A 13,374-nucleotide genomic window follows, 5' to 3' on the forward strand; every position below is an offset into this window, starting at 1 on the left:
ACGGCCAAATGAAAAGAGGGGACGATAAACATCCCATTTTGTTTATATTTAGGCCGGCGGTCTCACTCCGTCCAAGACTTCGAGAATTCTCTGGCAGCATGATCGGAATAGAGTACACAAGTACATTTTCATACAGAGAGGCATATAAGCAGTACCTATTCCGTACTCCGTAAAAGACGCAAATTATCCCCAGTTGAGTCAGCCAGGACACCTCCCGTGTACTCTTAGAGGCCTCGGTCCTGGATACCAATCATGTGCCATGACACGCGGAGAGAACGAAGATCATGACCCACGGCAATCACAGAATTTGTCCGACAATCTCCCAATCCTCAGATCCCCAGAGCACCGGTGACGAGAACTCCCGACGACTGCCAGAGGTCCCATGCCAGACAGTACGTCCTCATGCTGAAACCCTCCTCAGTCTCCCCATATCCTCAGGTGGGAACTGAGGGACTTCCCTCAAAGCCGAAGTCTGGCAATGAAATGAAACCGTTCTCTTGGACGCAACTTGCCGCCTCCCATCCCTGGACCTAAACCTAAGGCAGTATAGCTAGTCCAGCTAGCTACCCACTAAATCCCTCCTGACCATCCTCCCCAGTGGGTTCGAGCGACAACGTACTCCTGGTACGTGTGCAGGATCAATGATTGACATGCCTCTGGGGTGGCTTTCCTCATCATCCCCTTCACATCGTCATGCATGCTCTTTCCTGCCCATTTCATCATTGTGGCAAATACGCAGACGACCATGGGTGGCTCACGGACACTCCCGACCCGCCGCCCAGGAACCACTTCCAACCTGATGATTCATGTCCAGCGCTTTACATCGGCGCTTCAGAGGAACCTCTTCCCGTCGAGATATATCACCTCGGCAATCACTAAAGGACCATGTCAAACAATCATCGAATCTTGTTCACATCATGTAGTATTCCCACGGTGCTATCCACCCCATGGTTCGCATTTCGTGCTTAAATAACACCCCTTCAGGCTTGTTACAGCAGCTGGAGTCGCTCGTAGTTGATTGTTCCGATCAGTCCGTAAGCGCTCAATCCAAGCAAGGACCCTCGCCCTGCCGATCGACAGACTCTCCATTAACTTTGGTCAACTCTCCGCCAGACACGTTGCGCACTCCACTGGATGAGAACAGTTTGCTCGTAACACGAATTCACTGATTCGACTGCTCAATCGTGCCTTGCAATCCATACGCAGGGAAATCAAACAGGGGATCGTCTTCGACTCCACGAGAGTAGTACCTGTCACCTGTTCACTCGATGCATCCACAGGGCCCGTCGACTCATAACAAACCCAACAATCAGAGACACAATAGATCCAAGAAAACTTCCCTTCGGAGAGGCAGATACTCAACAAAATCCACTAGCAACCTGACAGGGTCCATCTAATTTCCAATTATTCCGGTCTTTCGGGCTGGACGAGAGTCGCCAGGTCTAGAACCTGTCCGACATACCCAGGACCCACGCACCAGGGTTTCCCTGCTTACATACTCTGTGCGCCAGCCAGCAATCGAGCATAAACTACGTCGGTCTGTGAAGGCCTAGAAGTTGTACGGTACTTGTGCACTCGGCAATGAGAGGTTTGTGCGGAAGGCGAGGTAGAAATCTGTCAGAACTATCAGGAGCCTAGCATGAGTTCTATCTTGGTTCTTCAATATGCCCCAGCGATTAAACAGGCTTATAAAAAAAAAGCTGTGCTTGGGGTTGCTTGATAGGCCTGTTTGCTTGTTTTGCTTGTATCAGATATTTCATTTCCTAGGTAATTCTAAACCCATTACATCCGGTCTTTCCATTAGAATTGGATCTGCTAGCAGCATTAGATGTACCAGAAGACTATTGTATCTACTCCGTAGATACCTACCCGTTTTTGTACAGTAAACATCTCTCTTACAGCCGCACTTCAGCCTCATGAGGAGACATCTGACTTTCATTGGAACTCGTTGGCCTTGCTATAGAATACAGGACACAGCACCTATCCAGGGTATCAATGACCAAACCACCCTCCAATCCCATGCAGTTCGTCCTGCCTCCGCTTCGTAGTTCACTCAAACAGCCATGCAATCTCAGCAAAGAGCTCATACCATTCATCATCCTTTTTTAGTATTTTATTTCTTCGTGTTCACCTCATCCATGTTTTATATATGCTCATTGAAAAAGAAAAACTTCTCTATCAAAGGAGTCATGATCCAGCCAAGCAATTCATCCCTGCTATGCCTATACAGGAAAACCCAAAGGCCGACGTCTCTCCTCAAGGCTTAGGGATATGTATGGTCTTGCTGACCATCATGCAGCCATGCAGCACAAACAACAGCACAATCGGGTGGAACTCGAACGCGGTGCCCCCAGCGATCAAGCCCAGCGGTAGATCGTCCTGAACCCACCCTTGCGAAACCCAGTAGGCCATCAACGAAGCAATCGACAGAGTCGTCGGAATCGGAGTACCCTCGAAGTATTTCGATTTGCCGGTCTTGTCCTTGGGCAACACGGCAACAGTCACGTTGAACCGGGCGAGGCGCGTCAGTCCGCAGAGGACAAAGAACGAGAGGAAGAGATGGTCAACGGGGGTGCGAACGCCCAGCGCAAAGGCTGCAGCGGCGGGTGCCATGCCGAACGAGATCTATCGACGAAAACGCAGGGCATGTTAGTCATATCGTTTCGGGGTACACGCCGCGAACAATAGAAAAGAAATCGAGAGATCGGAGGCCGTACCAAATCCGCCAGCGAGTCAAGCTCCTGTCCCATCAAGGAAGACTTCCTCCGCCACCGAGCGATCTTTCCGTCCATGAAGTCGAAGAACAGTCCGAACGGCATGAAAGCGAGAGCGGCCCAGATCGCACCAAATTCGTGAGGGTCACCTAGGCAATAGCGCATCGACGAGAGGACAGACATCACTTCGCAGTTAGTTAGCGACGAATCGTTCGGCACGCTGCGATGTTTCGGGGAATGTGTGCTTGCCTCCGCAAAATCCTAGAATACAGCACACTTAGCGTCACTTGTACGTTATACAGACTCAGAGCACACATACCATTAAGCTCCGTCACAAGATCCGCAAGGTGCAAAGCCCTAGTAGAGACACTACAAGTCAGTAACCCGTCTTTCGAAGCATTTAATGGTGAAGATGGGGACCGCGCAGACTGACTTGATCATGCTGAAATGGCCAGTTTCTGACGAAAGAAGCATCTTCTGCTTTTCCTGGCCTGCAATATGTCCGTTTAGCAACCCGATTGCGGACCTCTTGCAGGCAGGCGCTTACCTCCATCGCCCGCTTGTGAGGCACCGTTGTTCGGAGAGGCGTTCGACGGCATGGCGGATGTCCTACGAGACATGCTCAATTGTTGGAATGATGGTAAATGGGAAAATAGGAAAGAGGAAGGTGTAAAAATGGCCGTCTAAGCGCAAGGGGGGAAGAGGGTTGGTGAAGACGGTGAAGGGCGTTGTTGGCCTAGAGTGTGTTGACAAGACGCACAGATTCTCACTACGGGTTGGCATGTGCCTCCAGACGTCATTGCCAGGCGGTGTTGGGAACTGCGCCACGCCTTCCCCAGCCACACGGGGCACTTTTTTCCTCCCATGAGCGCCTCCGATGCGCCCACGGGTTCTATGGCTGGTTGTGTTGTCTACAAACGAATAACTACCGGCTACGTGACCTACGTAGGTCCCAGAAATAAAAGGCACCTCCGGACTCTACACCACGCTGGTTATCGTAAGACGTCCATTGAGGCTTCTGCTTGGCAGCCATTTTTCTAGCATGCTCAACAATAGATACAAAAATTTCCTGCAAGAGCTCCCGGTTTCCCAAAAACGCCGTAATAAGACAGTACTAAGCAAGACGGGGGCTGTCTAACGTCGGAATCCTCCACGTCCACCTCCACGTCCGCCAAAACCGCCACCACGAGAGGGACCTCCGCGGAAGCCACCTCCGAAGCCTCCACGAGGACCTCCGCGACCTCTGGGAGCACCACCGCGGCCACCCCGGGGAGCACCACGACCAGCTCCTCTGCCACCGCGGCCACCACGGGCCGCACCACCGGCTCTCTTGGGCTTCGCAGCACCTGTTTATGTTAGAACATTGCGCGATATGGGACAGGTGAACGAGGGAACCTACCCGGCGGGGGCTTGGGCTTGGGGAGGAACCTAAGAGCGCAGTTAGCAGCTGTGGAGGTGAGAAAGATGACAGAGACAATCCATACTTCTCCAAAGGCAAGAGCTTGTCGCCGCCGATGTACACCTTGTCACCAGGCTTGAACGAAGACGCGACAATTCCTTCCTGGGGCTTGATGGTGAAGTAGACCTGGTTGATGGGTCCAAGAACCTCGTCGACCTTTCCGATAGGAGTCTACCAGGGTGAATCCATTAGCCTCGTTGTTCCTTTTTCTAGTTCAGCAGTGCCCTCGTCGCATACCTTGTTCTCGAGGTAGATGGGTGCGTTGAAGTAAGGGATCTTGGGGTTGATCGATTCGCAAACCATCTCACCCTCACAAGCGTGCATGAACGATCCCATCTCTAAATTATTCATTAGTCGCATATCACTCAAGATATCGTTGACACGGTCAAACAATACCTAGAACCTGCGCGGGGGGTCCGAATGACTGCTGGAAGCCTCCGCGGCCTATCCGATGAAAAATTTCGTTAGCCAACTCCCACCCATTTCCTCTCGACACGACGACTCGAAGAATATCGCAGCAATGACTCACCACCGCGACCACCGAAGTTACCCCCACGATTGGCACCCGTAGCAGCGCCACGACCCCGGAAAGACATGTTGACTGTGGTTTGGCGATTGATGGAGCTGGATCGGACGGAGAAGTTTTCAAGTGGGAAGCTCGAAGCGGTAAAGTGTCGCTTGCCGCCCAGGGCAGTTTGAAGCCACGTGACTCACCGCCCGCGATCCGCCGTCTGTCCATTCGTGCATTGTGTCGGGGATTCTGCATGAAGTTGAGTCAAGCCAGCACTGCCATCCAGGAGTCATCGCTTCAGGCCTTCCTCTCGTATTTACCGGTCATTCGCTCCCGGATTGTTTTTCGGGACCACAAGGACACACCATGGCTGCTGAAGCTCCCAAAGATCTCCCCGTTCGCCCTGCGGCGGGGGCTCAAGGTGAGTTCTTCGCTACCCCGCCGAAAATATTGCGATAGCCCCTCCTGACCTGTCAATCGCATGGTTATAGATTCGCTGCCCGATTTTATTATCGAACGAAACAAGCTATTTGAGGAACTGTGGCAACAGTATCTCGAAGAGGTGAAAAACAAGCCTCATCCCGAGATCAATGTCACTCTCGATCTCGGCAACGGAAACACGTCTGTTGTCCCCGCCAAAGCTTGGGAGACCACTCCTGGCCAACTTCTCAAGAATGTTCCCAAGGAGGTGAGCGCCTCCGTGGTCATCGCCAAGGTCGACGGCGAGCTCTTCGACCTGAACCGTCCCCTGGAGCGCGAGTGTACCGTCGCATACGTCCCGTTCGAACACCCCGAAGGAAGAGAAGTCTTCTGGCATTCCAGCGCTCACTGTCTGGGCGAGGCTTGCGAATGCCAATATGGATGTCTGCTTTCTCACGGTCCCCCCACCCCTCAGGGTTTCTTCTACGACATGGCCATGCCCGATAAGTACGTCACTTTTACACTTCAAGCAGCCATTTTCTTCCTGGGTTGGATGGGACTGACTTCGTTACAGCCGCGTCGTTCGTGAATCCGATTGGTCTTCCCTGGACAGCAAGGCCTCTCGTATCTTCAAGGAAAAGCAGAGCTTCGATCGCCTCGAGGTCTCGAAGGAGAACCTCAAGAAGATGTTCGCCTACAGCAAATATAAGCTTCATTATATCGATAAGCTGGTGACGGGTGAGAAGAGCACGGTTTACCGCTGTGGTACCCTGGTCGATCTCTGTCGGGGACCTCACATCCAGAACACTGGTAAAATCAAGACCTTCAAGATCATGCAGGTACGAACGGGGCAAACCTGGATGTTTTGCGATTAATATGCTAATTGCCCCTCAGAACTCCTCCGCATACTTCCTTGGTGATCAGACCAACGACTCTTTGCAGCGTATCCGTGGTGTCGCTTTCCCCGACAAGAAGCAGATGCAGGAACACCTGAAGTTCTTGGAGGAGGCGGAGAAGCGCAACCACCTCCGGATCGGAAAGGATCAGGAGCTTTTCTTCTTCGACGATGTTTCCCCCGGATGTGCTTTCCTGCTTCCTAACGGTACCAAGATCTTCAACGCTCTGCAGACGCTGTTACGGTCGGAATATCGTAAGCGGGGTTACCAGGAGGTCCAGACCCCGAATATGTACGACGTCGGGATCTGGAAGACCTCAGGTCACTGGGCTCACTACAAGGACGACATGTTCAAGCTTGATGTTGAGAAGCGGGAATGGGCACTGAAGCCTATGAACTGCCCTGGTCACTTCGTGCTTTTCGGCCACCGTGAGCGCAGCTACAGAGAACTCCCGCTGAGAATTGCGGACTTTGGCGTGCTCCACAGAAACGAGGCATCCGGTGCTCTGAGCGGTCTCACTCGTGTCCGCAAGTTCCAGCAGGATGATACTCACATTTTCTGTACCCAGGACCAGGTAAAGCTCACCATCTATGTCTGATAAGTTTCCCACCAGGCTAACAAGTCACAGATCATGTCTGAAATCGAGGGTCTTTTCGATTTCCTGCAGTCCATCTACGGACTGTTTGGTTTCACTTTCAAGCTGAAGCTGTCCACGCGCCCAGAGAAGTACCTCGGAGAGCTGGAGACCTGGAACTACGCCGAGGAGCAGCTGAAGGCCGCCATGACAAAGTTCAAGGGTGATGACTGGACCATCGATGAGGGTGATGGAGCTTTCTACGGCCCCAAGATTGATATCACCATTGCCGATGCTCTCAAGAGAGAGTTCCAGTGTGCCACCATTCAGCTTGATTACCAGGCTCCCCTCAACTTCAAGCTCGAGTACATGACCCACGAGCGGGCCGACGTGAAGGATGGCGAGACCGCCAAGCCGGGTGAGCCAGGTCCTGGCCGTGCTCGTCCTGTTGTTATTCACAGAGCTATCATTGGTAGCTTCGAGCGATTCCTGGGTATTCTGATCGAGCACTTTGGCGGAAAGTGGCCCTTCTGGATCAGTCCTCGCCAGATCCTGATTGTACCTGTCATGCCTGCTGTGAACGACTATGTTGAGGAGCTTCAGACCATCCTTCGGGGCGACAAGCTGAATGTGGATATTGACATCAGCGGAAACACCATGCAGAAGAAGATCCGTAATGGACAGCTGGCGCAGTACAACTTCATCTTTGGTACGTTTCCCTCTTTGAAATGGTTTGTTTCGGGAATACTAACGAGGGTATAGTTGTCGGTGCTTCTGAGAAGGAGTCCCGCTCGGTCAACATTCGCAACCGTGATGACCCGGCCACCCAGAAACAGGGCGTCATGATTCCCCTTGAGGAGGCCCGCGAGAAGCTTCGCGTGCTGCGCAAGGAACGCCGCCTGGCCAACACTCTCTAGAACCGTAGATACGACTGTTTTGGATTTGCGTATTGCGTTTGGTTCCAGTCTAGAGATACATGCGTAGACCGAGATTCCGCATGCATACACGATGATATATGAAAAAGGGCCGTGGATGAAGCGATGACTGTATTGATGATGTGTTCTGAGAAAAAGATATTTCATTTATCAATGAGATTATGCATTTCAGCGAAGTCGGTCGATATCATCAGTACATCAATACAAGTACGTGAAGTACATAAGCAGGGTGCCTCAGGCTGCCATGGGTATATCCTAGATCTCTGTGTATTCTTTTCTCTTCTCGATAAATTTATCAACAACCCACCTCCGCGCCGCCCGCACATTCTTTGTGCAAAACTCCTGGCCCGGTTTCTCTTTGATGAATCAAGCAGAATCAGTACTGTATACTCTTGGGATCCTCTCGTCTGGGCCGGCCCAAGATTTGGGTGTCCCACCAGAGATCCATCCACCTTCCGTCTTCCCATCAACTAATTCCCTCGACCGCGTCTGTTCTTCCTTATCGCCTCAACCTCAATTGAGCCACTGCATGGAATTCTCTGCATTATCGACCTACAATCCATCTCAATCGATCGATATCTCTTTTCTTTTCATCGACTCACTCCCAGGGGGAATCGGGTTGAGCCGCAACAGCGGAAGATTGACAGACGCTATTCCTTAGCCCGTGCCACTTGCTGTGACGAGACTGCGGGGCTTGCGTGGTTCCGTCGATTCGAAGCTGCTGCCTCCCACTAACTACCCAGCCCGATCGTCTCGTTTCCTCTCTTGCTCTTCGCTCCGCGTTCCCTTTCGACCAGCCCAAAAGAATTCCACAAGGGAGAACAGGACGAAACGACAAGGAGCCACCCTCATCACACATTAATCACCACCGCTCTCCCCCACTCGGTGGCTCGCCTGGTGGACCGCACGCAACCACAAACAACCACCTTGCCTTTCTGCCCCTCCTCCTGTCAGACCCCGTCTCTCCCGGGCGACACCTGCATATAATCTTCTTTTCCTCCTCTTCGCTGGTCGCTTCCCCATTCCGGTGGTATTTTGTCAACCCGTCTCACGTCGCGTTTCGACATCATGGGCGATTTACAAGGTCGTAAGATCTTCAAGGTCTTCAACCAGGACTTTATTGTCGACGAACGGTACAACGTGACCAAGGAGCTTGGTCAGGGTGCATACGGTATTGTTTGGTAGGTGATTGTCGATGTTCCTCTCAGACCCCCCGCGACGGTCGCATATAAAGATGACCACGATGCAAGCTCCCTCTCACTCGGTTGAACGTAGCTAATGACGATCGATTGTTCTCGCTTCTAGTGCCGCCACGAATACCCAGACCGGTGAGGGTGTCGCCATCAAAAAGGTGACCAATGTGTTCAGCAAGAAGATCCTGGCCAAGCGTGCCCTGCGAGAAATCAAGCTGCTCCAGCATTTCCGGGGTCACCGCAACGTACGTCGCTGTTGTCGCAATCACCTGGGTCCACGGAAGGCTGATCCGTTCAATGTAGATCACTTGTCTGTACGATATGGACATTCCTCGACCGGAAAACTTCAATGAGACATATCTGTACGAAGGTAAGAACAGCCTGCCGATCAACGAAATAAATCATCTCTTAACACTTCTTCTCTCCAGAATTGATGGAATGCGATCTGGCCGCAATCATCCGTTCCGGACAGCCTCTGACTGATGCTCATTTCCAATCATTCATCTACCAGATCCTCTGCGGTCTGAAGTACATCCACTCGGCCAATGTGTTGCACAGAGATCTGAAGCCCGGAAACTTGCTGGTCAATGCCGACTGCGAACTGAAGATCTGTGATTTCGGTCTCGCGCGAGGTTTCTCTATCGATCCCGAGGAGAATGCCGGCTACATGACTGAATACGTCGCCACGAGATGGTATCGTGCCCCTGAAATTATGTTGAGCTTCCAAAGCTACACCAAGGCCAGTACGTGCACACCCCTCACCCTGACCCATCTGAACCCTCGGACCCTTCTAACGTGAATAGTCGATGTGTGGTCCGTAGGCTGCATTCTCGCCGAGCTCCTCGGCGGCCGCCCCTTCTTCAAGGGCCGCGACTATGTCGACCAGCTCAACCAGATCCTGCACTACTTGGGTACACCCAACGAGGAGACCCTGAGCCGCATCGGCTCACCGCGTGCTCAGGAGTACGTCCGCAACCTGCCCTACATGCCGAAGATCCCCTTCCAGCGGCTCTTCCCGAATGCCAACCCGGACGCTCTTGACCTCCTGGACCGCATGCTCGCCTTCGACCCGTCGTCGCGTATCTCTGTCGAAGAAGCCCTGGAGCACCCGTACCTGCACATCTGGCATGACGCCTCCGACGAGCCCACCTGCCCCACGACCTTCGATTTCCACTTTGAGGTCGTCGAGGACGTTCAGGAGATGCGTCGCATGATCTACGACGAGGTCGTGCGTTTCCGCTCTCTCGTGCGGCAGCAATCCCAGGCGCAGGCCGCCGCCGCCGCCCAACAGCAGCAGATCGCCAACAACGTCCCCATCCCTGCCGAGCAGCAGGGCGTCTGGCGACAGGAGGAACCGAAGCCCCAGGAAGCGCTCGCCGCGGGCGGTGGCCACCCGAACGATCTGGAATCGTCGCTGCAGCGGGGTATGGATGTGCAATAGACCGTGACTGAATGGGTATGATGTGAGGTGCTGTTTGATATAGGGGGTGCGTAAACATGTGATGCTGTGCAAAGAATTTTTTTATATCTCTATCCATATCCATCCTGTTCGTCTTGTTTTTATTTCTGTCTCTGGAAATCGCCGGGCGTTTCCATCCCGACTGTCAGTATATCGACCCTCGTACATTGGTGAAAGTTGTGATTGTGACCCCTTGTCTGTTCCCCAGCCCAATGGAATACTTCGTACTGAGTTGTTGTCGTGTTCGTTCGCAGCGGTCCATAGATATTGTTTCTTTACTGCTGGACTGGGTCGAGAGATATTGCATTGAAGCAGACCGGTTACGCATAGATGTGCAGTGCAGATTGTAAATGAAGCTATTCCTCATCAAATCTAATAGCGGACAGTCTTACGCACGAATCTGTAGACAGCTAACAATGGTAGTGGGTATCCATTCATCCATCACTCGTGAATCGTACATACGCTAGCGAGGTCCCTATATAATACCCAAGCACACATAACCAAGCATATAGATATGCAAAAATACAAAATCGGCTCCAAAATGCATACAAAATCTCACCCTCCAGATCCACACGCAAGCCAAAGCCAAAGCAAAGGCTAGTAGTAATACCCGCGCCACCAAACGGCCATGCACGCCGCAACCACCAGATCCAGCATCTTGATGCCCTCATCCTCGATGATCAACTTCCCCAGCTTGGCGCTCTTGCCGCGCATGCCGCCGCCGGCGCGTTCCCGCGCCAGCGACAGATCAAGGCGGTCCTCGAGGTCGGCGCTGCTAGTGCTGCTAGTGGAGACGTTGCGACGGTGTCGGCTGGTACCGCTGGGCAGGGGTACGACGCCGCCGCTACCGCTGGAGCCGGGGCGGGCGTAGATGTTCGGGTTGAGGAGTTGGGCGAAGGAGGCGCGTTTTGAGGTGCGCGCGGGCTGCGCGTGGTCTGGGGACGCGGCGGAGGCGTAGGGGTCGTGGACGGGGAAGGAAGGGGTCTGGCTGAGGGTGAAGGGGGAGACGTGGGCGGGATTGGGATGGTGGTGTAGGTGGCCGGCTTGGAAGGGGGTGTTGAAGCGGATTTCGGCGACAGTGACGGCCGGATTATCGAGGCTGCTGCTGCCGCCGGTGGGGTTGTTGGAGAAGCCGGGCACGGGGATCATGTGTTTGCATTTCAGGCTGCGGCCGTTGACGCTGGTGGAGAACGTGCAGATGCCGTTCCACGGCGAGGTGAAGGTGTAGTAGCCGCTTTTGAGCTTGACGCCGTGCGGGTGTTTTGGGGGGCTGTTGCCTCCGCCGAGACTGTCGATTGAAGCCCGCCCCGGCGTGTCGAGGGAGGAGCGGGCTTCGTCTGGCTGGTAGGGTTTTGATACCCAGAGTTTGCGACTGAATTGTCGGGGGTGGGAGGGCTCTGATGTTGGTTCCGTCGGGACGGGGGGTTTGAGTGATGTGAGGGAGATGGGCTGTCCGTTGGACGACAGAGTCACCCCCAAGTCGGCAAGAGATAGGGGTTCGTTCTTCGAGATGAACCGGCTGTATCCCGGGGTGGCAATATCGATATCGATGGCACTACCATCCATGCGCGGCGTCGACATTGTCGCAACATTCCACTGCACGCCATGCGTCGGATCGCGACGAATGAGAGTGATATGGAATCCCGGTTGCTCTGGGCGTCGAGTATCGTACGATCGCCTCGTTGGTGACTGACCGGGGCTTCGCGCGGGTGACCGACTGCTGCTGTACGATGGACGGCCGCCAGACGAGTGCGGCCGTATCCGAGGAGGCTCCCGCGAGTCGAAACTGTGGCGGTCGGGCGTGAGCATCTCATGCCTGTCTCTCAGGCCCTCCAGACCGCGGCCAGAGATGTAGCCTGACAGCGCACTCCACCGGTTGGGCCTCTTTTGCATAGAGCCATCTTGTATCGCGAACGATCGCTCATCCTTAGGTACGGAGGGAAGGGGTCGCCGTAGAGGAGGTTTCTGTTCGGCGGGTACGCCGCTCCATGACGATCGCTGGGGAGCGGACGGCCGAGGCGGCATCGGAGGAGGACAGTCCTCCTGTGGTTGCATCAGGGTCGGAGGACGCACAGGAAGCGGAGGGGGGATGCTGGGGTCGGGTATCGTATTGCCTCCTGCGGGCGCTGCGACTCCAGGGACCGGTTTCCGGCGGACTTTGTTCATTCGCGCAAACTCCTGTGGGACATCGGGGTCGTTCTCCAGCTTCTCCTTTCGCAGTCGGGCTTCTTCCTCGCGCTCTTGTTCGCATTCCTGGAGCAGGATCTCATCGTCGGGCGTTGCGGCATGCAGGTAATAGAGAGAGGAGTTGATGGCCTCAGCGGAGACGCTGGCCTTGGTCGGCGGCTTCAGTGGAGACAGGAAGACATCTGCAGAGATCTCTCAATCAGCATTCCATCCACTGATTCGTGTCGCACCATGCAATGCATACCAATCGCACCCCGTTATCGATCGCATTGGGCGGGATGCTCCCACCGCTCGGGTGTGCGGGGTATGGAGGCATGGTCCAGGGAGGTCCAACTGCACTTACCTCGACTTCCAGGGACTCGGACAATGTACAGCACGAGGGGATCGAGTTTCTTCTGGGTCGGATTGCGAGGATAGGTCGGGGGATTGGAGGCTATTGCGGTGATCGCGGACAGAGAGCGGGCTTCCACAGGGCCGCTGGGCAATCCGTGGTTCAGCGAGGCGGATCCCCCATCCGCCCCTGGGTCGGCCTTGGTCATTTGCCGCAGGTGATTCCGGTGGTGTCGAAGACAGGAGCTTTGGGAAGGAATAGAGAAGGTTGAGGGGAGAGAGGAGAGAGGATGACAAGGGAGCTGAACCAGCCGAGGAGACGGTAAACAAAGCCACGCGGACCCAGCCGGACGGTTGCGGAGAGTCGCCGAGACGGCCTGACTTCGTATCAGGCACCCGTCAATGCTGGCACCGTGGATAGAGCGAGAAAAGAAGGGACAAGTGGCGAAAGAATACGCGACAGAAGCCTTCTTGGTGAGAGTGTGGCTGTGACGAAAGAGGCGGCAAAAGAATGAGCGCCGAAAAAAGGTTGCCTGGCGAATGACGCATGCCACACAATACGAGAACCACGAGAACCATCCAGAACACACGATTTGATATGCCAACTATTGCAGTCAGATTGGTATCTCTAAAGAACAAAATAAACTAGAAAGTGCATGATGCTGGTGGAGAGGCAAGAAAAGGGATGTGTCGAGT

The 13,374-nt window shown here is 54.0% G+C and overlaps 5 protein-coding genes across 5 annotated transcripts; 2 read left to right on the top strand and 3 right to left on the bottom strand.

Moving 5' to 3' along the window:
* Positions 1–2,256: 2,256 nt before the first annotated feature.
* Positions 2,257–3,313, bottom strand: ATEG_03249 (CDP-diacylglycerol-serine O-phosphatidyltransferase; the record flags this gene model as incomplete). The annotated part of the gene is made up of 5 exons (XM_001212427.1): positions 2,257–2,625; positions 2,718–2,975; positions 3,034–3,040; positions 3,088–3,205; positions 3,262–3,313. The coding sequence occupies 5 exons, from the start codon at positions 3,311–3,313 to the stop codon at positions 2,257–2,259; spliced, it is 804 nt and encodes a 267-aa protein (XP_001212427.1).
* A 535-nt stretch (positions 3,314–3,848) lies between these two features.
* On the bottom strand, positions 3,849–4,769 carry ATEG_03250 (H/ACA ribonucleoprotein complex subunit GAR1/NAF1; the record flags this gene model as incomplete). Its single annotated transcript, XM_001212428.1, has 5 exons — positions 3,849–4,060; positions 4,114–4,142; positions 4,199–4,344; positions 4,411–4,511; positions 4,703–4,769. 5 exons carry the CDS (start codon positions 4,767–4,769, stop codon positions 3,849–3,851), a joined length of 555 nt encoding a protein of 184 aa, XP_001212428.1.
* Positions 4,770–5,050: 281 nt separating this feature from the next.
* On the top strand, positions 5,051–7,491 carry ATEG_03251 (threonine--tRNA ligase THS1; the record flags this gene model as incomplete). Its single annotated transcript, XM_001212429.1, has 6 exons — positions 5,051–5,105; positions 5,176–5,611; positions 5,679–5,943; positions 5,999–6,574; positions 6,629–7,283; positions 7,337–7,491. The coding sequence occupies 6 exons, from the start codon at positions 5,051–5,053 to the stop codon at positions 7,489–7,491; spliced, it is 2,142 nt and encodes a 713-aa protein (XP_001212429.1).
* A 1,086-nt stretch (positions 7,492–8,577) lies between these two features.
* mpkA (mitogen-activated serine/threonine-protein kinase SLT2) lies at positions 8,578–10,143 on the top strand (the record flags this gene model as incomplete). The annotated part of the gene is made up of 5 exons (XM_001212430.1): positions 8,578–8,690; positions 8,815–8,947; positions 9,006–9,072; positions 9,131–9,445; positions 9,506–10,143. 5 exons carry the CDS (start codon positions 8,578–8,580, stop codon positions 10,141–10,143), a joined length of 1,266 nt encoding a protein of 421 aa, XP_001212430.1.
* A 615-nt stretch (positions 10,144–10,758) lies between these two features.
* On the bottom strand, positions 10,759–12,887 carry ATEG_03253 (uncharacterized protein; the record flags this gene model as incomplete). Its single annotated transcript, XM_001212431.1, has 2 exons — positions 10,759–12,530; positions 12,692–12,887. 2 exons carry the CDS (start codon positions 12,885–12,887, stop codon positions 10,759–10,761), a joined length of 1,968 nt encoding a protein of 655 aa, XP_001212431.1.
* Positions 12,888–13,374: the final 487 nt, after the last annotated feature.

This window comes from Aspergillus terreus, genomic scaffold (genome assembly GCF_000149615.1).
Source record: "Aspergillus terreus NIH2624 scaffold_4 genomic scaffold, whole genome shotgun sequence".
In the NCBI taxonomy this organism is placed as follows: domain Eukaryota; kingdom Fungi; phylum Ascomycota; class Eurotiomycetes; order Eurotiales; family Aspergillaceae; genus Aspergillus; species Aspergillus terreus.